The following is a 25,489-nucleotide window of genomic DNA, read 5'->3' as shown; positions in this document are numbered from 1 at the left end:
AAAAAAGAACCTAAATTATCCTAAGATCCTGACCAGTATCTGCAAATCGTCCTAAGATTCGAAAATCTACAACAATCCCGCTGTCCAGTTCAAAATAACCTCCAGATGAGTATACCACTCAAACTAATTAATTTATTCTTATCGTTTTTATTTAATTTTCCTTTAAATTTCAATTAATTGTATTTGTTTATACAGTGAATTTCACTTAAGATGTACTTTGTCCCACATAAAATGCAACATGTCAATAATACATGTCTGAAGACGCATGGTGTGGCTAAACCCGATTCTTGGAGCACCCCCCATTGAAGGCAGAACTATTAACCTCAAAACAGAAGTTAAATACCTAGGGGTAGTACTAGACAGTTAATTAAACTGGAACTCCCACATCGACAGGGTGTGGAAAAAGCCCATTATGGCTCTCCAGACCTGCCACAGGCTCTTTGGAAGGAATTGGGGTCTTAAACCATGAATGGCTCATTGGGCCTATATAGCAATAATCAGACCCATAGTCGCCTATGCCTCAGTGGTTTCGTGGCAAAAACAAATCATATTCATTAAGTTATGTTACATTTTATGTGAGACAGTGCAAGTGCACGATTGGTATATTAATTTTATAATAATAGCCTTGTATATAGATTTTATAATCTTGTATAATAATCTATAAACAAAGATAATAGGAAGTTTTCAACAAAAAAAATTACGTTATGTGTTTGCTATTTTTCACTAGATGGCGCTTTACTAATGTTTTGGACGTATTTTAAAAGTTAAGAGAAAGGTTGGATTAGAAACGAAAACGCATAATGAGTTGATTAAATTGGATGGGTGTTGTCGTAAATAATTTGAAATGGAATGGAATTTTACCAATTTTATTTAAAAGTAAGTCATTTTTAATAATAACTGGTTGATACGAGATGGCGCTGCATCAAATCCGTTGAAACATTTTTGAATACGATAACTCATACTTTATATATTCAACAAAACAAAGATTAATTTCTATTTATATCTTGAAAAAATGTTACTCCTTAATTTAGAAATATTTATATATTTCTTTAATAACGGTTTCAATTTTTAGGTTAGGTTGAGTTTCAAACGTCAAAAATTTTTTTAACATAACCTATTACAAATTTAAAACTGTCACATTTAACATTTAAACTTAAAAATTGCTCAAAAAAGACTCCAATTTTCATTTCTAACTTAAACGAAGATTTAATACAAATATTTTTGGTTTGTTTTAGCTGCTTGAACATCAATTGGAGAAATATGCTCTCCCGGTAATTTTAAAAATTGACTTAGATTCAAAATGTTGCTAATTAAGTCCAAATTTGATTAAGTTGAGTTGAGATCATTGCGTTCTATTCGAAGTAAGCTGTTAATTGAATTATGGTGCGAATTCAGCGCTAATTTATTCGTTGAATATGAAACATGATTACATGGAGAACATGTTATCACCTAGAGATTGATTCTGAAAAGATATAGAGTGCTCAAAGATAGAATCTAACTTATTTTAATTCATCGATCAGTATCAGTAGTACCAACCCAACCCAAAAATAAAACCAAATTTTGATCATTTTCTCAGTTATAACTTATTAATTGTGCAAGATGGAGAATTATTCTGTCAACAAAAAATGTTTAGAATTCACTCATAAGACGTATTGAATACAGATATTTATTCCATCAATCAGCATTACCAACATAACTTAAGAAAAATAGAAATTTTGACGTTTTTATCAATTTTCTTTTATAACTCATTAATTATATCTGATGGAAAACAACTTTTCATACAAAAAGGATTTAGAATTAACTCATAAAACATAACCAATAAGTTATTTTATTCCATCGATCAGTAGTACCAACCCAACCCTAAAATAAAACCAAATTTTTATGATTGTGATCATTTTCGGTTATAACTTATTAATTGTGCATGATGGAGAATTATTTTTTAAACAAAAAATGTTTAGAATGAACTCATATGACATATTGAATACAGATATTTACTCCATCAATCAGGATTGCCAACCCAACTTAAGAGAAAATAGAAATTTTGACGTTTTCATTAATTTTCTTTTATAATTCATTAATTATATCTGATGGAAAACAACTTTTCATACAAAAAAGATTTAGAATTAACTCATAAAACTTAACCAATAAGTTATTTTATTCCATCGATCAGTAGTACCAACCCAACCCTAAAATAAAACCAAATTTTTATGATTGTGATCATTTTCGGTTATAATTTATTAATTGTGCATGATGGAGAATTATTTTTTAAACAAAAAATGTTTAGAATGAACTCATATGACATATTGAATACAGATATTTACTCCATCAATCAGGATTGCCAACCCAACTTAAGAGAAAATAGAAATTTTGACGTTTTCATTAATTTTCTTTTATAATTCATTAATTATATCTGATGGAAAACAACTTTACATACAAAAAAGATTTTGAATTAACTCATAAAACATAACCAATAAGTTATTTTATTCCATCGATCAGTAGTATCAACCCAACCCAAAAATAAAATCAAATTTTGATGACTGTGATCATTTTCGGTTATAATTTATTAATTGTGCATGACGGAGAATTATTCTGTCAACAAAAAATGTTTAGAATTTACTCATAAGACGTATTGAATACAGATATTTATTCCATCAATCAGCATTACCAACATAACTTAAGAAAAATAGAAATTTTGACGTTTTTATCAATTTTCTTTTATAACTCATTAATTATGTCTGATGGAAAACAACTTTTCATATAAAAAAGATTTAAAATTAGTCCATAAAACATATCCAATAAGCTATTTTATTCCATCGATCAGTAGTGCCAACAGAACTCCAAAATAAAACCAAATTTTGATTTTTTTGATTATTTTCGGTTATAGCTTGGTAATTGTGCATGATGGAGAATAATTTTTTAAACAACAAATGTTTAGAATTAACTCATAAGACGTATTGAATACAGATATTTATTCCATCAATCAGCATTACCAACCCAACTTAAGCAAAATAGAAATTTTGACGTTTTTATCGATTTTCTTTTATAGCTCATTAATTATATCTGATAGAAAACAACTTTTCATATAAAAAAGGTTTAAAATTAGTCCATAAAACATATCCAATAAGCTATTTTATTCCATCGATCAGTAGTGCCAACACAACTCCAAAATAAAACCAAATTTTAATGTTTTTGATTATTTTCGGTTATAACTTGTTAATTGTGCATGATGGAGAATAATTTTTTAAACAACAAATGTTTAGAATTAACTCATAAGACGTATTGAATACAGATAGTTATTCCATCAATCAGCATTACCAACCCAACTTAAGCAAAATAGAAATTTTGACGTTTTTATCGATTTTCTTTTATAGCTCATTAATTATATCTGATGGAAAACAACTTTTCATATAAAAAAGATTTAAAATTAGTCCAGAATATATATATAGTAAGTTATTTTAATCCATCGATCAGTAGTATCAACCCAACCCAATAATAAAGTCAAATTTAGATGTGTCTGAAGACGCACGGCTAGTTCGACTTTTGGTTCAATAAAACTATACCACAATCTAGTGCTGAATAATAACTCAAACTAGAGCTAACAGACCTAGAACTAGAAACGTTCGGGTTTAGCCGTTTTAAGAGACGTTCGGCTAAACCCGAATGTTTCTAGTTCTAGGTCTAGTATTAGTTCAATACAAATATACAACAACCTGGCCCTATGTATAGCAAATAAAATTAGAACTAACTAGTTTCGAAACTTTCTAGTTCTAGCTCTAGTGTTAGTTCTAATGACAGTGCTAAGTAGAACAAGTTAGCATTAGATAACGCTAGATAGTTGTATATTAATATTAAACTGAAGCTAAAACTAACACTAAGGTAGGTCTAGTGTTAGTTCTAGTTTTAATTCAACTAATACAAGACCTAGTAACATTCGGATTTAGCCGTACATCTCTTAAAATGGTTAAACCCGAATGAAATTAATCTCACCATGAAGATAAAAAATTTATTCCAAAAAAAGCTGCATTCATTTCTAGAAAAATTACAAATCCTAAACAAATTTAAACATTTCACAATAAATAAATACAATTAACAACTCAATATAAAAGTAAAAAATAAAGCTGAGATTTTTGAAATTTGTGTTAGAGAAAAAGAATGAAATCTTGTAAAAATCCTAAGTAGAACTATCTCCAAAGCTAAAACTAGGTATATGAACAACACCGTTAGTTTTTTTTTGAACACTATCTAAAACAGAATTCCCATATTTAACAGTAGTGGACATCGCCCCAATCATTCGATTCATTAACCCGGTTGTTGGTGAAAATCTTCTTTCGTTAATTTTATTATTATTACCAGATTTAATTTTTAAAAATTTCGCTAAAGCTTTGTTAAAATTGTCCGGGTTTTCTTGATGCGGAAAATGCCCGGTACTCTCAATAATTTTCACAAAAAATTTATCACAATAATCCGTTGATTTAACAACCCCCTCCAAGTTAACGTGTTGATCCTTATTCCCCGTTACCAATAAAGTAGGAACTTTTAATAAATTTGATTTTTCGTTAATTCGAACAAACGGAAGGTTCCTAAAATAATTTAAAGGTCCAGACCAATCTTCTTTGCGTGAAAATGCGTATTTATAAGCTTCAATAAATTCTTGGTGGCGATTATCCTTTTCTTGTAGATGTAAATGATAATCACTGATGATTCTTAAATCTTCTTTCATCGAATCAAGTTCGGGTAATGAGGGAAGTTGAGCGAAATTGATCCAATTTTTGTTCATAATTTTGTTTAGGGGGAGGTTATTCCAGTAAACGTTTGGATGTGGGCACGATATTGAAACGAATTTCTCAACTAAATCGGGCTTTTCGTACGATAAGAACCATCCGATTAATCCACCGATATCGTGGCCGATTATTGTGCATTTATTTATATTTAAAACTGATAAAAATTGGGATAATTCAGTTAATAAAACATCAATTTTATAACTTCCCCTCCAAATTGGTTTATCTGAATCACCAAAACCTTTTAAATCAATTGCAATGACACGAAAATATTCCGATAAAAAATGAATTTGATGTCTCCAGCTTATCCAGCAATCAGGGAAACCGTGTAAAAGAATTATTGGGTGGTTTTGTTTTAAACCAGCTTCAACATAATGGATTTTAACTTTCTAAAAATAATTTTCTTCGAATTAAAATTATTTTATTAAATTTCCTTACCTTTAATTTAACGTATTTGTGTTGACCAAAAGTGTTATCTACAAGCCACATCGGTGCTGTATCTCTATTGCGAATGTTAAAGAAATTATTTGGGTTCCAAATGTATGTAAAAAATCGTTTTAAAATTATCCAAACGCCGACGATTATTGCGAAAAAATACGCACAAAAATGTTCCCATCTCGACACGTGAATAATATTAGACATTTTCTGAATTATTGACGATATTTTCTGTTTCTGTATACGAAAAAACTAACCGGATTGGATTTTACGTACGAATGAGACGAGAGACTACGTTATAAGGTCATCGCTAAGATAACGAAACCGGACGATAACGAAGTCAATTTTTATTTTTATAGAGAAAATTTTTAAACAATAATAAAAACGACAATTAATGTTTTTGATTAAAAATAATTCTCTTTTTATTTTCCAGAGTTATCGTCAAAGTCATGTCTATTAAAATGTTAACGTTAAAAGATGAAGTGGATCCTCATCTCCATCAAATATGACGGCGCGGAGAAGTTGTTAGGTTCGCATTCGGGGCTATGTAGAAGGAGGAACTCCGGGTATTCGAGGAGAATCAGAGACCCAGGGGTCCCCGTTGACAACCCCCTATAACGAGGACTTCCTGGAGAGCACTCCAGAGTCGTCGCCTCTCGACTCCTCATGAAGAGTCCACTCGAAACGTTCCGATCATTTGTTTGGCGAATAGCAACGACGAGCTTTGACTTCTGCACGTTCCACATCAACTTTCTATTTTTTTAATTTTTCTTCAATTTTAACCTCTATTTAATATAAAAATAACTATAAACAAAAATTATTTATTTAAATTAATAATTTTGTTTTTAGTTATTACAGTAAAACCTTAATTAACGCATCTCGTTAGACTGGACGTTATTAGAACGGTGTATCTAGTACTAGGTCCAGTATTAGTTCTAGTTTTAATTGTTTTGTTATTCAATGCTATATTGTTGTATGTTTTTATTAAACGAAAACTAGAAGCAACACTAGACCTAGAACTAGAAAGCTTCGCATTTAGCCGTGCTAAAACTAACAAAAAAAGTGTTAATTTTAGTTTTAATTGTTATCCAGCGTCTTGAGACTAAATTTGCCTTTACTTTTGGGTTGGGTTGATACTACTGATCGATGGATTAAAATAACTTATTAGATATATTTTATGGACTAATTTCAAATCTTTTTTGTGTGAAAAGTCGTTTTTTATCAGATATAATTAATGAGTTATAGAAGAAATTTGATGAAAACGTCAAAATTTCTCTTTTTCTTAAGTTAGGTTGGTAATGCTGATTGATGGAATAAACATCTGTAATCAATACGTCTTATGAGTCAATTCTAAACATTTTTTGTTGAAAAAATAATTCTCCATCATACACAATTAATAAGTTATAACCGAAAATGATCAAAAACATCAAAATTTGGTTTTATCTTTAAATTGGGTTGGTGTTACTGATTGATGGATTAAAATAACTTATTGGATAAGTTTTATGGGTTCATTCTAAATCCTTTTTGTATGGAAAGTTTTTTTTCCATCAGATATAATTAATGAGTTATCGAAGAAAATTGATGAAAACGTCAAAATTTCTCTTTTTCTTAAGTTGGGTTGGTACTAGTGATCGATGGAATAAAATAACTTATTGGATATGTTTTATGGGTTAATTCTATATCTTTTTTGTATAAAAAGTTGTTTTCCATCAGATATAATTAATGAGTTATAAAAGAAAATTAATGAAAACGTCAAAATTTCTATTTTTTCTTAAGTTGGGTTGGCAATCCTGATTGATGGAGTAAATATCTGTATTCAATATGTCTTATGAGTTCATTTTAAACATTTTTTGTTTAAAAAATAATTCTCCATCATGCACAATTAATAAGTTATAACCGAAAATGATCAAAAACATCAAAATTTGGTTTTATTTTGAAATTGGGTTGGTACTACTGATCGATGGAATAAAATAACTTATTGGTTATGTTTTATGAGTTAATTTTAAATCTTTTTTGTATGAAAAGTTGTTCTCCATCAGATATAATTAATGAGTTATAAAAGAAAATTAATGAAAACGTCAAAATTTCTATTTTTTCTTAAGTTGGGTTGGCAATCCTGGTTGATGGAGTAAATATCTGTATTCAATACGTCTTATGAGTTCATTTTAAACATTTTTTGTCGAAAAAATAATTCTCCACCATGCACAATTAATAAGTTATAACCGAAAATGATCAAAAACATCAAAATTTGGTTTTATCTTTGAATTGGGTTGGTACTACTGATCGATGGATTAAAATAACTTTATTGGACATGTTTTATGGGTTCATTCTAAACCTTTTTTGTATGAAAAGTTTTTTTCCATCAGATATAATTAATGAGTTATAAAAGAAAATTGATAAAAACGTCAAAATTTCTATTTTTTCTTAAGTTGGGTTGGCAATCCTGGTTGATGGAGTAAATATCTGTATTCAATACGTCTTATGAGTTCATTTTAAACATTTTTTGTTTAAAAAATAATTCTCCATCATGCACAATTAATAAGTTATAACCGAAAATGATCACAATCATCAAAATTTGGTTTTATTTTAGGTTTGGGTTGGTACTACTGATCGATGGAATGAAATAACTTATTGGTTATGGTTTATGAGTTAATTCTAAATCTTTTTTGTATGAAAAGTTGTTTTCCATCAGATATAATTAATGAGTTATAAAAGAAAATTGATGAAAACGTCAAAATTTCAATTTTTCTTAAGTTGGGTTGGTAATCCTGATTGATGGAGTAAATATCTATATTCAATACCTCTTATGAGTTCATTCTAAACACTTTTTGTTTAACAAATAATTCTCCATCATGCACAATTAACAAGTTATAACCAAAAATGATCAAAAGCATCAAAATTTGGTTTTATTTTGGGATTGGGTTGGTACTACTGATCGATGGAATAAAATAACTTATTGGTTATGTTTTATGAGTTAATTTTAAATCTTTTTTGTATGAAAAGTTGTTCTCCATCAGATATAATTAATGAGTTATAAAAGAAAATTAATGAAAACGTCAAAATTTCTATTTTTTCTTAAGTTGGGTTGGCAATCCTGGTTGATGGAGTAAATATCTGTATTCAATACGTCTTATGAGTTCATTTTAAACATTTTTTGTCGAAAAAATAATTCTCCACCATGCACAATTAATAAGTTATAACCGAAAATGATCAAAAACATCAAAATTTGGTTTTATCTTTGAATTGGGTTGGTACTACTGATCGATGGATTAAAATAACTTTATTGGACATGTTTTATGGGTTCATTCTAAACCTTTTTTGTATGAAAAGTTTTTTTCCATCAGATATAATTAATGAGTTATAAAAGAAAATTGATAAAAACGTCAAAATTTCTATTTTTCTTAAGTTGGGTTGGTAATACTGATTGTTGGAGTAAATATAAACGCTTTTTGTTTAAAAAGTAAGTTGAGAGATGTACTACTAAACCCAAAACTTTCTAGTTCTAGTGTTAGTTCCACTTTTAGTTCAATAAAAATATATAACAATCACTGAATAACAATTAAAATAGCTCTACCGTCCATGATTTATATGCGTCGTATAGACAACTCGGGGAATACCCCGAATTTATCTATGAACATGGAATACAACAACTTGAGGAATAACCCAAATTGGATTTTAACGAGGTCCTTTATATCGAGGTACTGTATAAACAAAAATTACTTGTTAAAAGTAAAATTTTTGAGTATTTTAAAGCATTTTTTAAGCACTTTTGAGTATTTTAAGCTTTGTTCGTTTGGTATTGTGAGAGTTTGAGATGGCCGCAAGCCATAGATGTGCCCCCATTGGCTAATAAAACCGAGGGGAGACACCCCAAAAAGGGCTTAGGGGAACCCTACGTTATAGGAAATTCATTCCGCACAGTTACACCCCTCTTCTACTCTTAACTTTACAATCATAAACGGTCAATAAGTTGATTTGACTATTTTAAAAAGCCATTTTAAGATTTATTTTATGTATTTACCCACCAAACTATTTGACATTGACAATTAACATTAGTTCATTTGATATGATAGTTTTTAAGCTAATTTAAAGTTTAATCACTTATAAACTGTCAATTTCTTTATTTTATTGTTTTAAAAAGACTGTTTAAAAGTTATTCCAACATAAAAATAGTTGTTTTCAAATTAAAATTTTAAATTTCCCGCCAAATTATTTGACAATTTTTTTAGATTAATTTAAATTTCTCATTCAAAAATAACTCCTCAATAATTTCATAAAATGTAATTAATTTAATAATAACAAATAAAATTATTAATTAATTTAATTTTACGCCAAAATTGATTGATAAACATTTTTTATTCTTATGTTGGTAACAACAAAAATTGACAGTTTATAAACTTCAAAATTAACCTAAAACGTTTAATAAGTTTTTTTTAAGTAAGTTTTAATGTTTCAAAGTGAATCCAAAGAATAAATATTAACATTTATGTAACGACCTAATCCCATTATACGGTCACATTGAATCTCGGCCCCTTTACAATACCCCCCGAACAAAACGCGTAACACGACGCTCTAACAGAGTCTCCCTCCTCTATCGCCGAAATACAAAATACGGTCTCCGTTCCCCCTCGTAGCCATTGTACAATGTCTCACTCACTTCGGGAATAATAATAAATCCTGGGGTTCGCTACCCTGGACCCCCTCGATATGCGACAATTACCGGTCGTTTCGGTGGCGAGAAGGCAAGGGGGGACGTGAACGCCCCCCTCGGGTTCAATTTTGCGTACATGTCATCGGTATACGTGACCCGACTGTATGTTCGAGGGGGCGTCGCGACGCCTCCGACTGAAAATTGTTTTATAACCGTCGAGGGGATTTCCCTCGTTGCGTGTAGATTTTGGGTCCCCCTTTTTTCGAAGTGAAACAGTTTGCATATTGATGAAAATTTTTTTTCAAAAATTCAAAAAAAAAAAACAAATTTAACTTTTAATTCATTTAATGAGTGTTTTTAAGGTTGGATTTCTTGGTAAATTGGGACGTAAACGGCAGTTAAAAGGTTGGGATCCGATCACAATTGCTCGGGCGACGTTGGGTTGTCTAAATATTGTGCTAAGTAGCCGAGGATACGCGTCTGGGAGTACAATTAAGGATTCTTTCTTGGATGTTTTGCGCTGAGTCAGGTTTTGTAACGAGACGAGACCGTCTCCGAAATCGTGGGCCTTTTGTTCCGATAATTAGGGCTTATTCGGGTTTATATTTACACGATGCTGGCAGGAAACTCTTTACCACATAATCTAAAAAAATTAAACCCTCTAGGTTGTTATGGGAGACATTTTTCTTAAAAATATTAATAGCAACAAAGTTCTATTTTAAATTAAAACTATTTTATTTGAAATTTGTTCACAGATTAAGAAATGGATATGATGAATCAGCTTACCTGATGAAGTATTTATCATAGCTCAAATATGAATATCTAAAGAGTGAATAAGATCCAGAATATCCTCCAGGAATGAGACGTTAAATAACCATAATCGATTTCAATCAAATTTCAGAGTCCTGAAGACTCTTACAAGACTTGTTGCAGTGTATAATCTAACCAGCAATTCAGATGATTTACCTTATCTTGTACTTAACATGAAGCACAGCTCATTATTATTTATTCTTGTGATGTTTGTTTAACTTAAGAAACTTTTTAGTTCTAGGTCTAGTGTTAGTTCTAGTTTTATTTATTATTGTTGTATATTTTTATTGAACTAACACTAGACCTAGAACTAGAAACATTCGGGTTTAGCCGTCTTAAAAGACATTCGGCTAAACCTGAATGTTTCTAGTTCTAGGTCTAGTGTTAGTTCTAGTGACAGTGCTAAGTAGAGCTAGTTAGCAGTAGATAATGCTAGGTTATTGTGAATTGCTGTTGAACTAAGACTAGACCTAGAACAAGAAAATTTCAGGTTTAGCCGTCTTAAGAGGCATTCGGCTAAACCTGAATGTTTCTAGTTCTACATCTGGTGTTAGTTCTGGTGACAGTGCAAAGTAGAGCTAGTTAGCAGTAGATAGTGCTAGGTTATTGTGTATTGCTATTAAATTAATACTAGAACTAACACTAGACCTAGAACTAGAAATATTCTGGTTTAGCCGTGCGTCTGAAGACATGTGTTAGTTCTAGTTTTATTTGTTATACAGTTAGGTTGTTATATATTTTTATTGAACTAACACTATACCTATAACTAGAAACATTCGAGTTTTGCCGAACGTCTCTCCTGGGAGGACGCGCGCGTGGGTAGAAAATACCCGGCGCTTATTAAATGATGTGTATATTCTCCAAATGTCGATTAAATCGGGGAATCCCTTGTATACCTCTCGAGTAGAGTGTAACAGAAGTACCTATGCTCAGGCGATATTATTATACCGTTCTCGATCAGTGCTAGGGTCTGATTTATGCGAAGTGGACATTTTTTACCCGGCTCGCGTCGATACGTGACTAAATTGTTACCATTTTATTTCTGTGTTTTGTGTCTTTTATTAGTTTTTGGTGAATTGTGGTTATTATTGAACAGTTGTCATCATTATTTGTCATCATTGGCATTATTTCAATTTTATCAGTTCGAGTTCCAGTAAGTTAAAATTATAACAAATGAAGTAACTATAGTTTATTGGCATATCAATATTGCAGTAGATAATGAATTCTCAGCCAGGGCCATCAAATATCAGTAAATGGGTGGATAGAAGGCCTTTAACTAAAAAAGATCTAGAAGAGGAAATAAGGAAAATAATGGAGGAGGAGAGTGATGACAATGAAATTCCACCAACTGAATCAGATAGTGAAGTTGACCACATTTCAGTAAGCGACCATCTTACCGACACTGACGCAGACGAACCATCAGAAGATGAAGGCAATTTTCGAAAACGCTTTTTATTTTTACTCACTTCTTTACGTTTTGACGACATACGTGATAGGCATACCAGACGACAAAGTGACAAACTGGCTCCCATACGTGAACTCTCTGAATTATTTAAAAACAACATTCAAAGCTCCTATGTTATTAGTGAGTATGCCACAATAGACGAAAAATTGGAACCTTTTAGGGGAAGATGCTCGTTTAGGCAGTACATAAAGAGTAAGCCAGCAAGATATGGCATAAAAATTTTTCTTTTGACTGACAGTCGTACATACTATACGAACAACTTTGAAATATATGCTGGTAAGCAACCGGAAGGTGAGTATAAGTTACAAAATGATCCTTACTCAGTCGTATGCCGTCTCATCAAACCAATTGAAAAAACTGGCCGAAACATAACAATGGACAATTGGTTTATGAGTATAAAGCTAATGAATGATCTTTTGAAAAATCATCGCTTGACCTGTGTTGGAACCATCCGAAAAAATAAAAGGGAAGTACCAACTGTATTTGTCACTCCAAAAAATCGGTCTGAATATTCTAGTTTATTTGCGTTCTCGGAAAATAAAACAGTAGTTTCATATTGCCCTAAGAAAGGTAAAGTAGTTTTGGTTCAACTATGCATCACGATGACTGTATCAACAGTGAATCTGAAAAGCAAAAACCTGAAATAATAGAGTTCTACAATTTGACTAAGGGTGGAGTCGATACTGTCGATGAATTATGTGGATTATATTCTGTATCCAGGAGGTCGCAAAGGTGGCCACTAACTATATTTTTTGGTTTTCTGAATATTGCGGCGATAAATGCTTACATTGTTTATAAAAGCAACAAGCAGGAACAAATTGCCCGAAGAGTGTTCTTGAAAAACATGGCAAAAGAACTAGTAAGAGAACATTTACAGTATAGGTCCACTATTGTCTGGAAGGTGTCAAGTTTACCCAGGCCGCAAAGACAGAAAAACTAAAACATGCTGTAGTGCGTGTAATAAACTCATATGCCGAGAACATTCTATACCAATTTGCCAAGGCTGTTTCGCAAATAAGGTTGTCCCCGTTCTGAAAGAAGATGAAGAACTGGAAGAAGAGGATGTCTAAGTCATTTTATCATTTTTTTATTATTTTTTTTTGTTCAGTCTCATCATGTGTTGATTTGGTTTTATTGAGTACAATTTTATGTTCATTTATTTTAAATATGTCACAAATAGAGTTTATAAGTTCAGTTACACAATCCATTGTTTTATTTCCCGAAAGAAGACTCAAATATCTATACTTATACCCAAAATATTTATAAAAATCAAATATCGGGTAAAAATACCCGACGCGCGTTTTAACGTGAGAGCCAGAGGCGCGCGTCCTCCCGGGTTAAGACGGCTAAACCCGAATGTTTCTAGGTCTAGATCTAGTGTTAGTTCTAGTAACAGTGCTATGTAGAGCTAAGATATTTTAACTGTTCAAGAAATCCACTTAGATTGGGTTATTTAGAGGAATCAAATCCCAACAAGTAATCATTACGGATTTCAATGAGTTACCATGTTTTTGCATTATCGAAACATTCAAAATTGCAAAACGAGTCTATGGTGGAAACGTTTAGCTTCAATTCAACTTTAACAGCTTGTATTTTAACTTTCCTCCGTAGATGATAGACGGAATTTAAGAAAGAGGTATTCATTTTTAACGAAATTAATCTGTGTTACTTTATAATAGAGAAAATTGTTCTAGGTTAATGAAAATCAACAGCTTCTTAGAAGAATCTAAATTTATCTTCAAGCCACCTCATTGATTTGATTAACTCTATTCATCATCAACAATGCATGTTTTAATGAAGATGCGACAATCTCGTAAGTACTCCTTTATCTATAACTACTTAATTTTTTTCTTTTATCTACATATAATAAGACATAAAAAAAATTCTAATAATGGAAAAAAATATCTATCTCAAGGTTATACAGATATTTCCTTGTAATTTTTTCTTTGTTGATAAATCAAAATGATCTAAAAAAAATTCTTGGCGTCAGTTACCACTTTTTCTTGGTCAACGTGTCATTATCCGGTTAAAACTGCTGCTTCTGCCGTTGCGTCTTCGTTGTCTTGTCCCATCCTTTCTGGTGCCCCACCCAGGTGCCAACCAGGTCCCTATTATCCCGAAATAACCGAGATACGATCTTGTTTTCTTCTGTTTGCCACCAATAACGCGACACCTCTCTTCGAAGGATGAGGGCCCCCGGTGGAAACGTATAGATTGAAATCTTCGGATTCCGGTCAATTAAGCGCACGTTAAGAGCACCTCTCCATCCGATTTACCTAATTTTAAGACAACTGGAATTAAGTAACGAACGTCGCGTCGATGAGATAACAGAAAGTTTTTTTCCTTTTTTATCTTTTTATAAAGTCCATCAAGAAATTAAAACATTGTCGTTATATTAAAGACGATTTCGTTGATGATGGTGATGATGATGTGTTGTCGAATATTGAATTACGTCTACACTAAGGGAAGAGGGTCATTATACGATCGTTTCGGAAGTCCTGCCACATCAGGATTAGATTGCTCGTGACAGATTTGTGTTTCGGTCGACGACGCCAACGGGGAAACGCCCCGCGTCGCCGTTTGCATAATATTCGAACCAGCCCCATTGACTGATCGCAAAAGGACCCCTCGACGTCTCCCTCGACCTTTTTTTTTATTTACCACCCTCCAACGTGTAGAAAAGGGGGAACGCCATTTTGTCCAATATACATAAGGGAGTTAGGAATGGATGTAAAATATATTTTTGTAATCAAGAAACTTTTATTCATTGGTATTTAGATACATTATAAGTTCATCAAAAAGTATTTTATTATTTGGTTGATGGTAGTCTAAATTTGGTTATTCATCAAAGTTGTGGAAAAGTGGACACTATCCACTATAGTATGGTAAAATATATGCTTTGTGTACGCTCTTATTGTTAGTTTAATAAGATATCAAAAGTATTTCAAGGTATGCGTATGAAGTTATTGATTATTTACATCATTTTTATCCATAACAATCAACTTTTCTCATATTTTAAAGTCTTGGAAACATCCATTTTAATGGTATTAACCTAAGTTGCCATTATCAAATAATATCAAGGTGTTTCCAATCGAGTTGTGTCATTTTGAGAATCACCAACAAGCTTTTTCTATTTCTTGGTATCTTTGTAACACTCAAAAATCATCAAAATCAATTTTTTCATCCACGTCAAGTATCTTAGGGATGTATTTATTTAATTAGAACCATTTTGATTCACACCATTTAGGTTTTCCAATATTCTAAAGTCCTTGATTTTGTCTGGAAAACATTCCCATTAATGTTACTAAGTTTTATTGCCTTTGTTAAACAATATTAAGGCGTTTCGAATTAATTTATACAATTTTGACCCATACCAATAAGCTTTTTCTGTTTCTTAGAATCTCTGAAACACTTTCAAAAATCATCAAAATCACTTTTTTTATTTTTTTCATCCACGTCAAATATTTTAGGGATGTATTTAATTAATTAGTACCATTTTGATTCACACCATTTAGGTTTTCCAACATTCTAAAGTCCTTGATTTTGTCTGGAAAACATTCCAATTAATGTTACTAAGTTTTATTGTCTTTGTTCAACAATATTAAGGCGTTTCAAATTAATTTCTACAATTTTGACCCATACCAATAAGCTTTTTCTGTGTCTTGGTATCTTTGTAACACTCAAAAATCATCAAAATCAATTTTTTCATCCACGTCAAGTATCTTAGGGATGTATTTAATTAATTAGAACCATTTTGATTCACACCAATTAGGTTTCCCAATATTCTAAAGTCCTTGATTTTGTCTGGAAAAAATTCCCATTAATGTTACTAAGTTTTATTGCCTTTGTTAAACAATATTAAGGCGTTTCGAATTAATTTATACAATTTTGACCCATACCAATAAGCTTTTTCTGTTTCTTAGAATCTCTGAAACACTTTCAAAAATCATCAAAATCACTTTTTTTAATTTTTTCATCCACGTCAAGTATTTTAGGGATGTATTTAATTAATTAGAACCATTTTGATTCACACCATTTAGGTTTTCCAATATTCTAAAGTCCTTGATTTTGTCTGGAAAACATTCCAATTAATCTTACTAAGTTTTATTGCCTTTGTTAAACAATATTAAGGCGTTTCGAATTAATTTATACAATTTTGACCCATACCAATAAGCTTTTTCTGTTTCTTGGTATCTTTGAAACACTTTCAAAAATCATCAAAATCACTTTTTTTAATTTTTTCATCCACGTCAAGTATTTTAGGGATGTATTTAATTAATTAGAACCATTTTGATTCACACCATTTAGGTTTTCCAACATTCTAAAGTCCTTGATTTTGTCTGGAAAACATTCCAATTAATGTTACTAAGTTTTATTGCCTTTGTTCAACAATATTAAGGCGTTTCAAATTAATTTCTACAATTTTGACCAATACCAATAAGCTTTTTCTGTGTCTTGGTATCTTTGTAACACTCAAAAATCATCAAAATCAATATTTTCATCCACGTCAAGTATCTTAGGGATGTATTTAAGTAATTAGAACCATTTTGATTCACACCAATTAAGTTTTCCAATATTCTGAAGTCCTTGATTTTGTCTGGAAAACATTCCAATTAATGTTACTAAGTTTTATTACCTTTGTTCAACAATATTAAGGCGTTTCAAATTAATTTCTACAATTTTGACCAATACCAATAAGCTTTTTCTGTGTCTTGGTATCTTTGTAACACTCAAAAATCATCAAAATCAATTTTTTCATCCACGTCAAGTATCTTAGGGATGTATTTATTTAATTAGAACCATTTTGATTCACACCATTTAGGTTTTCCAACATTCTAAAGTCCTTGATTTTGTCTGGAAAACATTCTAATTAACGTTACTAAGTTTTATTGCCTTTGTTCAACAATATTAAGGCGTTTCGAATTAATTTATACAATTTTGACCCATACCAATAAGCTTTTTCTGTTTCTTAGAATCTCTGAAACACTTTCAAAAATCATCAAAATCACTTTTTTTAATTTTTTCATCCACGTCAAGTATTTTAGGGATGTATTTATTTAATTAGTACCATTTTGATTCACACCATTTAGGTTTTCCAATATTCTAAAGTCCTTGATTTTGTCTGGAAAATATTCTTATTAATGTTACTAAGTTTTATTATCTTTGTTAAACAATATTAAGACGTTTCAAATTAATTTCTATAATTTTGACCAATACCAATAAGCTTTTTCTGTGTCTTGGTATCTTTGTAACACTCAAAAATCATCAAAATCAATTTTTTCATCCACGTCAAGTATCTTAGGGATGTATTTATTTAATTAGAACCATTTTGATTCACACCATTTAGGTTTTCCAACATTCTAAAGTCCTTGATTTTGTCTGGAAAACATTCCAATTAATGTTACTAAGTTTTATTGCCTTTGTTCAACAATATTAAGGCGTTTCAAATTAATTTCTATAATTTTGACCCATACTAATAAGCTTTTTCTGTTTCTTAGAATCTCTGAAACACTTTCAAAAATCATCAAAATCACTTTTTTTAATTTTTTCATCCACGTCAAGTATTTTAGGGATGTATTTAATTAATTAGAACCATTTTGATTCACACCATTTAGGTTTTCCAATATTCTGAAGTCCTTGATTTTGTCTGGAAAACATTCCAATTAATGTTACTAAGTTTTATTGCCTTTGTTCAACAATGTTAAGGCGTTTCGAATTAATTTATACAATTTTGATCCACACCAATAAGCTTTTTCTGTTTCTTGGAATCTCTGAAACACTTTCAAAAATCATCAAAATCATTTTTTTCACTTTTTTCATCCACGTCAAGTATCCTAGAGATGTACTTAATGAATTAGAACCATTTTGATTCACACCACTCAAGTTTTTCCATATTCCAAAATCTTTGAATTTTCTGGAAAGCATCCTCACTAATGTTAGTAGCTTCTGTTACATATATCGAGTATTATAAAGGTGTTTCCAATAAATTAATACCATTTTGACACACACCAAGATCGATATTATTGATGAAATGAGGCATTAAGTTTTTTAATAGATATTTTCTAGCAGCGTGAAACATAGCCTTCATGTTTTGCGTTTTTGGATTTGCTTCTACATCATTTTCATTACAATATAATAGATGTTATATAAATTTTAACAGAAAATCTTAAAAGTTTCAAATTTCAAATACATATTGTAGTATAACAGTGGCGTTCCACCTGGGTGTTACCGCTGTTAGGATTAATATTTCACCGAGACCCTATTGACAATGCATATTACCGAGTACAAAGGTGCCAAAACGGGCTTACAACCGCGTGACAATAGGTTTTTAAAAGGATACACACGTTTCGTTCCGCGATGAGTAAGAGGACACCGGCGGGAGGTGGTGGCGGACGGCGTCCGGACGCTATCTCTGCGGAATCCGTCCGGATTCACTCTCTAGATCCTTTGTGCGTCGCGTCGTCCTGAAGATGTCTACCCGCGATAACGAAACGTCGGCCCTCGTAATCTGTCCCATAACGTGTCCGTGAAAATTAAAAACCCACTTCAATCTTTTTTTCTGTTATTTTTGCTTCTGTGTTATCGAACTGTGGATGACTATTTACGTTCCTTTTTAAAAGGGATTATTTTTAGCGGCTTATTTATGCTGATGCGGATTATGAAATGTGATTATAAAAAATTTTGAAACCATTTAATTTTTATTAAATGCATTACATTAAATTTATTATACAAATAAAAGTGGGATTGCAATATCTCGTTCATTTTGGTCCTTTTGAATGAAAGGAGAGAGGGAGGGTTCGTATTGTTGTCTCCCTTTGCGTTTCTACGTAATTCAGGACTTGGAATTTAATGGAAGTCGAACCGAGGAGGTGGTTTTATTAGATTTTCTGACGAAAAAAGTGGGTCTTGTGCTTTAAATTAAAGTGGCGAAAGGAGGATTTTACTTTTATTCCGGCGCATCCACCATTTTTAAATAATAAATAAACCATTTACTTATTATATAGTAAAACCTCGATATAAGTATATAGTTTTAGTTCAACGCAAAATATACAACAATCTGAATAGCAACTAAAACAAGAATTGACACTAGCATTAGAACTAACACTATACCTACAACTAGAAACATTCGGGTTTTGCCGAACGTCTCTTAAGACGGCTAAACCCGAATGTTTCTAGTTCTAGGTCTAGTATTAGTTCTAGTGACAGTGCTAAGTATAGCAAGTTAGTATTAGATAGCGCTAAGTTGTTGTATATTGCTATTGAACTAAAACTAGAACTAACACTAGACCTAGAACTAGAAATATTTGGGTTTAGTCGCACGTCTCTCAAGACGGCTAAACCCGAATGATTCTAGTTCTAGGTCTTGTGTTAGTTCCAGTGATAGTGTTAGTGCAAAACTAGAACTAACACTAGGCCTAGAACTAGAAACATTCGGATTTAGCCGCACGTCTCTCAAGACGGCTAAAGCCGAATGATTCTAGTTCTAGGTCTTGTGTTAGTTGCAGTGATAGTGTTAGTGCAAAACTAGAACTAACACTAGACCTAGCACTAGAAATTTTCTGAAGACGCACGGCGAAACCCGAAAGTTTCTAGTTCTAGGTCTAGTGTTAGTTCTAGTTTTACTTATTATTCAGCGCTAGATCGTTGTATATTTTTATTGAACTAACACTAGACTAAGAACTAGAATCATTCGGGTTTAGCCGTCTTAAGATACGTTCGGCTAAACCCGAATGTTCCTAGTTCTAGGTCTAGTATTAGTTCTAGTAGCAATACTAGATAGTACTAGTTGGTATTGATAGCTCTAGGTTGTTATATATCTCTATCAGACTAAAACTAGAACTAACACTAGACCTAGGACTAGAAACATTCGGATTTAGCCGCACGTCTCGATTTAGCCGAATGATTCTAGTTCTAGGTCTTGTGTTAGTTCCAGTGATAGTGCTAGTGCAAAACTAGAACTAACCACTAGATCTGAAACTAGAAACATTAGATCTAGAACTAAAAACATTCGGGTTTTGCCGAACGTCTCCTACGACGGCTGAACCCGAATGTTTCTAGTTTTAGGTCTAGTGTTAGTTGTAGTAACAGTGCTAAGTATATGGCCACCAAATGGCCATATTTTCAATAGGGTTTTTGATGTTTAACTATTTTGCAGTTTACTGTCATGGCGCCACGCTATACAGTGTGTCCCCGAATAGATGAAACGACTCTTATAAAACGTAAATTTTTTTTGACATTAAATATCATCTTGTGAGGTTGATTAAAGAGTAATTTTGAACATATTTTCAATTTTTAAAAAACAAGTGAACCTTGACAGTGAAGGAAAAACTCTTTTGGTGGCAGGTAAAGTACCTTTTCTGTTTACAGTACGTGAAAGTGTTACTAAGAAGTTTTGTTCAGAATGAAAAACTATGGCCATATGCAAATTTTCGGAATGACCTTCATGAAAAACAAAATTGCTTTCCTGTCAATGTTAATCTGTCAAACTGTAATTTAGTAAACTTAAAGTGTTTTTTAAATACAATGTTAAACTGAGTTAACTATGATTAACTGTTTTCTTTTGCGGGCAAATACACACTTAATTTTTTGTGATCATTTTAAGAACAGTTTGTGTATTTCTCCCAAACAATCTGAATCTCAAAACAAAAAATTGTAATAAAGTACTATTGATGAAAATAATAAACAATGGGTTTTATCAAAGTAGGCCGATGATTCCGAAAATTTGCATATGGCCATAACTTTTCATTCTGAATAAAATTTCTTAGTACTTTATCTGACACATAAGAAGTTTTCGCTTCAGTGTCAACATTCACTTGTTTTTTAAAACTTGAAAATATGTTCAAAATTAGTCTTTAACCAAGCAAGGCTAAACCCCAAAAGATGACATTTAATATCGAAAAAATTTTACATTTTATAAGAGTCATTTCACCTATCCGGGGACACACTGTATATCTAAATCCATAAGTTCTTGGAGTGAATCCAGCAAGTAATCGGCTATTTCAGCTGTCAAACATGGAGAAATGAAGCTGGAGTGGCTATATAGATTCTTTACCAGCTTATAAAGTTGGCCAAATAAGTTTGCCAAAGGCAGTATGACAGTGGACGCTTTTGTCAACTGGATCCACAATTTTCCAAAATATAAGTTTCCTGGGCCGTACTTCCTAGCGCTAAATGCCATGAAATTGGATCATTCCATCGTAGAAGCTGAGGACAAATTCGATATAAAACTTTTCTGCCTCCCAAGCAACAGAACCCATGAGTTACAGCCTAATTTCAGAGCAAATCAGTTTTCAGAACGTTTGAGTGCTACTGGGTCGAAGAAGTATTGAAATACTGAGCATCAAGATAGAAGAATCACCAAAAAGAGATTCGGAACAAAGCCATCATCGCGGCGAATATCCATTTGATCCCATAAAAACTCCCGAAGAAGCTTTAGCGCCAAGCATTCCGACGCATTGGCCTTTTTTTACTGCGTTTGATGAACACACTGAAGAGAATCCATTGACACCATTGCACCAAGCAATCCAATACATTCGTATTCCTGAAGAGGATTTCTATAGCAGTGAAGATGATATTCCCTTGGCAAATCTGCGCCAAAGAATTGAGCTCAATGAATCAAGCGCATTAAAATCAGTTACTGGTAAAATTAATACTTCTATTCATGACATCCTAGCAACTCCAGAGAAGGCTAGCCATGGAGCTAACCACAACAAAAGATAAAGAAATGGTATATCATTGGTATTATTTTGTTTGTGATGAAGACAAAGTCGCCGATATGAGGCTTTGCATGAGTTGTGGATCGTATGTGCACGAAGAAAGTGTTGGGCTTACCTCCAAAGACTACACTTTCGGAAATATAGCTTTCCCACTTTAAAAAAGCAAAATGTATAAGTGCAGTTCTACTTGCACTTCGTTTTCTTTATGCCTATATTACGTTACTTAGATAGATAGGCGATAAAATAAAAAGAGACTAATTAACACATCTATTACACAGGGCGAAAAAATTTATGTCAAACCTTATGGTGACCATATTTGACCCAGGTACCTAATATTGCTATTGAACTAAAACTAGAACTAACACTAGACCTACAACTAGAAAGTTTCGGGTTTAGCCGTGCGTCTGAAGAGGGCTAAATCCGGCTGTATCTATCACTATCACTGGAACTAACACAAAACCTAGAACTACAATCATTCGGCTTTAGCCGTCTTGAGAGACGTGCGGCTAAATCCGAATTTTTCTAGTTCTAGGTCTAGTGTTAGTTCTAGTTTTGCACTATCACTAGAACTAACACAAAACCTAGAACTAGAAACATTCAGGTTTAGTCGTCTTTTGAAATGCACGGCTAAACCCGAATGTTTCTAGTTCTGGGTCTAGTGTTAGTTCTAGTTTTAGTCTGATAGAAATATATAACAACCTAGAGCTATCAATACCAACTAGCACTATCTAGCATTGCTACTCGAACTAATACTAGACCTAGAACTAGAAACATTCGGATTTAGCCGTACGTCTCTTAAGACGGCTAAAGCCGAATGATTCTAGTTCTAGATCTAGTTTTAGTTCTAGTTTCGCACTAGCACTATCACTAGAGCTAACACAAAACCTAAAACTAGAATTATTCATTATAGTTGTAGTGTTACTTCTAATACTAGTGTTTAGATCAAAATTTTACAGTATTTTATTGTTATTATCTTTTAAAATTATTTTTAGGAATTAAAATTGGATTGGGTCTTGGATTGTTTTTGTGTTTATCATTTCTTAGAAGAGAGATATTTAAGAGACACAACCACACAAACAGATCCATTAAACCCGGTGACTGAGCGCAAAACAAAAATACCCGAAAAAAAGAAACTACCGGTTACTCCAAAAAAAAAGAGATTATTTAGTATCTAAAGACCGTTGGTAACAGTCCAAAAAACCGGAAATTGTTGTCTGTTTGGGCGGGAACGGTGTGCGCACACAACACAATCGATTTGTAATTTTCGCCATCGGCAAACGAAATAATTGGTGATGCTATAATAGATAGGCACGTCGCATCGTTCTGGACGTCGAAATTAAATCCAGCGACGGCAAAATCCCTGGGTAACGAAAGCGGTCGGATTCAGAAGGCCCGGCCGGGTCGCGTCCCGCGGGATCAAATTAGACGGAATTACCAGAAACCGCTATAATAAGATATACCATATCCCCTCCAGGTTCGCTTCCTGAATCAAGTCGGCCATTACACCATCCCCACCCTGCTAATTTAACATGATTCCTGCAGCCGTTTCGTCGTCACCACGCCTCATTTGAAGGCGTGGTTACAACAATGGGCGTGTTTAAATTTGTTCTTTCAATGTACATTTTCGTTCGGCTATTGGGGACTAGATGGCACTACATGTTTTATTTTAAAAATACTTATTGATATTATTAATCGATTATTGTGGGGATAAGAAATAGATTTAAAGTAAATAAGATATTGATTTAGAATTTAGACGGAGTAAAAAAAGTTATATGAGGACTTTTTGTGTCAAAGAGTTTTTACTCCAAATAAATTAATTTTATAATTTCATTTTGGCCGGTAAAGCAGTTTTATTGATACAGCAACTGTCACTTGTCAAATAATTTTAATTTTATTATAATGTAGCTAATATTGCTTGTGTGTCATCTTGGACACAATTTTGAACGATTAGGCGAATTAAGTTGACATAACAATACTTATACCTTTTTTCCTTTTGGAATCTGATTAGCCCCAAAAGCAAGCACTAAGTCTGCTGTAAGTCTCATACAGGTTGAGTTTATAATTAATGTCTACGAGGGCAACTTTTAAGAAGATTGAGTTTGGTTGTTTCAAATGAACTAATTACAGAAAAGCTGTGAGTGGAATTAACATAACGGCCAATTTAGCGAATGCAAACGATGAAGAAGGTTACAACTTGGGATTGCTTAAGACTCGGGTGCTTTATTTGGTGAGAAATGAAGAAATATTATGTTTCAAACTATTAATATGAATCATTTCAGATTATGTATGAATGGAGCAATTGAATAATGCAGTAAGAAATGGATATTTAAAACCAAGTTGGAACAAAATTGAAATTTACAGTTCTTAAATAAGTCTAAACCATGAAACCACTGGACTGCGCTTATATGCTTTGTATTCTGCGTTTTCATACTGATTACTCCAATCCCCATAGTTAAATACCATACAAGCAGAGTATAAGGATCTGGATTACAGATCTGGTTGTACACAATTTTGAGTGAGCATCTTGGAGTCTTGCCCCAAGATCTAATACATTTGGAATACAAAGTCATACCTATATATATTGCAGTGCTAGCATACAACACCATTTATGTGCATTGAAGATCTAATGCTCGAAATTTACTTCAGCTCATTGACTTTATATTTGTGTCCACTGTTGGACTATATCACCAGCTTTCCAGTTGCTTTTTGTACTGTTAATCAAGTTGGAAAGATTGTCATTACTCCAACGAATGTTGATATGATTCGGCTTCATGATTGAGTAATTCTTTCATGTAAAGCAGGAACTAGGATGATCCCAAAACAGACAAAAAAAAAGTCTAAAAATGAAAAGGAAGATTATTAGGAATTGTTACAGTTACTCACAATTTATTTATGAACTTTTATAACAAAAATATTTTGAAACCTCTTATCAGATTAATGATAATTTGAGTTAACAACAAACGTTTCCTCGCGTTCGTCATAGGCTCCTTCCTTCTGATGAGTCGATCAATCACTTCGCACCTCTTTGTGTTCACGTCACAACACCTTCCTCTTTCAATTGTGACACGCGGCGTCTTAATTGCCGAGAACGGTGGAGTCGCGTCCGATAATCCGACGTTTCTCCGCGAGTATAGGATACAAGAGACGAAGAGAGAGGGATCTTCCTCATCCGGACTTCTGCGACGACTATTTCTTCCCGACCATAACTCCAATACAGCGCAATCACGCGTCCGAATCGAAGGTCTATTAAGGATGACGGTTTAAGGGGGGTGAAAAGGAGGCATCGTTGTGGTATAGCAAGCAGCGGTGGCTGTGCAATTGTAGGCACACAGTGTGTCAGCGCTTGAATAAGAAATTAATTTCCATGACGGGCGGTGTATGGCGGGGGGACCGACCGGGGCATGATACGATCCCGCGCGGTGTCATTATTAAAAAGTTGCCCGTCACCCGGGCAAATGGCCCCAACCTGCTACTTAGACGGTAGCCGTCGAAGAAGAAACCGGGCAACGTCTCTCTGCCCTTCCATTTCGAAACCGGCCGTTACGACTGCTTCTTGTTGAACGAGGTTGAATTTTGGCTAAATGGGTTTCTAAACAGACGACGTTTTTTTTTTTTAACCTTTTCATTCAACCAC

At 32.7% G+C, this 25,489-nt stretch overlaps 1 protein-coding gene and 2 long non-coding RNA genes across 3 annotated transcripts in view; 1 reads left to right on the top strand and 2 right to left on the bottom strand.

Annotated features, from left to right (window-relative positions):
• Window positions 1-25,489, bottom strand: part of LOC139429220 (uncharacterized) — a 219,915-nt gene that overhangs the window by 122,244 nt on the left and 72,182 nt on the right. The window lies entirely within an intron of this gene.
• Window positions 3,990-5,511, bottom strand: LOC111424034 (epoxide hydrolase 4-like). The gene is made up of 2 exons (XM_023057432.2): window positions 5,217-5,511; window positions 3,990-5,167 (listed from the first exon to the last, which is right to left on the bottom strand). Exons 1-2 carry the CDS (start codon window positions 5,418-5,420, stop codon window positions 4,172-4,174), a joined length of 1,200 nt encoding a protein of 399 aa, XP_022913200.1. The 5' UTR covers window positions 5,421-5,511; the 3' UTR covers window positions 3,990-4,171.
• The window catches only part of LOC111424056 (uncharacterized), a 100,942-nt gene continuing 89,348 nt past the window's right edge, over window positions 13,896-25,489 (top strand). The window contains exon 1 of the long non-coding RNA XR_011639882.1: window positions 13,896-13,952. This is a non-coding gene — a long non-coding RNA (uncharacterized lncRNA). The remainder of the gene's footprint in view (window positions 13,953-25,489) is intronic.

This window comes from Onthophagus taurus, chromosome 3, assembly GCF_036711975.1.
Source record: "Onthophagus taurus isolate NC chromosome 3, IU_Otau_3.0, whole genome shotgun sequence".
NCBI lineage: Eukaryota > Metazoa > Arthropoda > Insecta > Coleoptera > Scarabaeidae > Onthophagus > Onthophagus taurus.
This window is presented reverse-complemented; position numbering and strand designations above follow the sequence as displayed.